General features: G+C 45.9%; 1 protein-coding gene across 1 annotated transcript in view; it reads right to left on the reverse strand.

Moving 5' to 3' along the window:
- SOCS7 (suppressor of cytokine signaling 7) overlaps positions 1 to 1,470 on the reverse strand; it is a 60,564-nt gene that overhangs the window by 38,998 nt on the left and 20,096 nt on the right. Inside the window, exon 8 of the mRNA XM_011960008.1 lies at positions 842 to 1,010. Coding sequence (XP_011815398.1) covers positions 842 to 1,010 — 169 coding nt within the window. The remainder of the gene's footprint in view (positions 1 to 841; positions 1,011 to 1,470) is intronic.

Raw genomic sequence — 1,470 nt, forward strand, 5'->3', positions numbered from 1 at the left:
TCTCTACTAAAAATATAAAAATTAGCTGGGCGTGGTAGTGCACACCTGTAATCCCAGCTACTTGGGAGGTTGAGGTACAAGAATTGCTTGAACCCGGCCAGACATGGTGGCTCACTCCTGTAATCCCAGCACTTTGGGAGGCCAAGGCAGGCGAATCACGAGGTCAGGAGTTCAAGACCAGCCTGGCCAACATGGTAAAACCCTGTTTCTACTAAAAATACAAAAGTCAGCCAGGTGTGGTGGCACAGGCCTGTAATCCCAGCTACATGGGAGGCTGAGGCAGGAGAATCACTTGAACCCAGGAGGCAGAGATTGCAGTGAGCTGAGATTGTACCACTGCACTCCAGCCTGGCCGACAGAGCGAGACTCTGTCTCAAAAAAAAAAAAAGAAATTCAGAACAGAACAGTTACAGGATCAACACTAAATTCTCCTCTTTGTATATGTGATTTAACAAAGTATCTCTAGATGATAAGTTTAATTCCAAACAAAGCTTGTGAGAATTTGCCTAATGGTCCTAGGTTCTTTCTTCCTTTTACCTAAAGAGTTTTACTGGCTCAATACTTGGCAGCCTCTCCAACAGCTTTGTTCAGGCCCTCCTATTTAAGAGACAAGATGCTGCTGACAAGACTTTTAAATGGAACTCTTACTCTCCCTTCCCTACCCCCTCCATTTATTCTAGTGACTGAAACAAGTGCCCATATCAATATTCAACTGAGTCTAAGATAATTTTTCCCCTATTCGTAGTTCCATTCCCATGAATCTCTTCCACAAAAAAGTCAGACAGCAAGGGCAGAGCAAGGCAAGGCGGGGGAAGAAGGCTCTCTTATCAGCATCTCTTACCTCTGTAGTGCTCCATTCTAGTGTGGTGGGTGATACCCTGCGATCGGAAACTGAGGCTTAGGATGTAACGAGGATCAGAACTGTCTCGTACCAGGAAAGAACCATCTGGTTTCCCTTTCAGCTTCATCTCTGCATCTTCCCAATTCATTGGCCCCCAATACCAACCACACTATCAAAGACAAGAAGCAGTCCACTAGTTATCAGGACAGAGAAATGTCACAGTTTTCAGCACAATCTATCTTAACATGGGAGAACCCTCTGCATTCTCTCCAAAACATTTCAATAGGTAAAAGCCACTTACACGTGTCTCAACCATTAGCAATGAACATCACGCTCACTATACTTTTAGCCCTGCAAAGTAACAGAATAATAATTCTGGCCGTGAGCTGTGGCTCATGCCTGTAATTCCAACACTTTGGAAGGCTGAGGTGGACGGATCACTTGAGGTCAGGAGTTCGAGACCAGCCTGGCCAACATGGTGAAACCCCATCTCTACCAAAAATACAAAAATTAGCTGGGCATGGTGCTGGGCGTCTGTAATCCCAGCTACTCGGGAGGCTGAGGCAGGAGAACTGCTTGAACCCAGGAGGCAGAGGTTTCAGTAAGCCAAGATTGCACCACTGCACTCC

The sequence above is a fragment of the Colobus angolensis genome, unplaced genomic scaffold (genome assembly GCF_000951035.1).
Source record: "Colobus angolensis palliatus isolate OR3802 unplaced genomic scaffold, Cang.pa_1.0 Scaffold50, whole genome shotgun sequence".
Lineage (NCBI taxonomy): Eukaryota > Metazoa > Chordata > Mammalia > Primates > Cercopithecidae > Colobus > Colobus angolensis.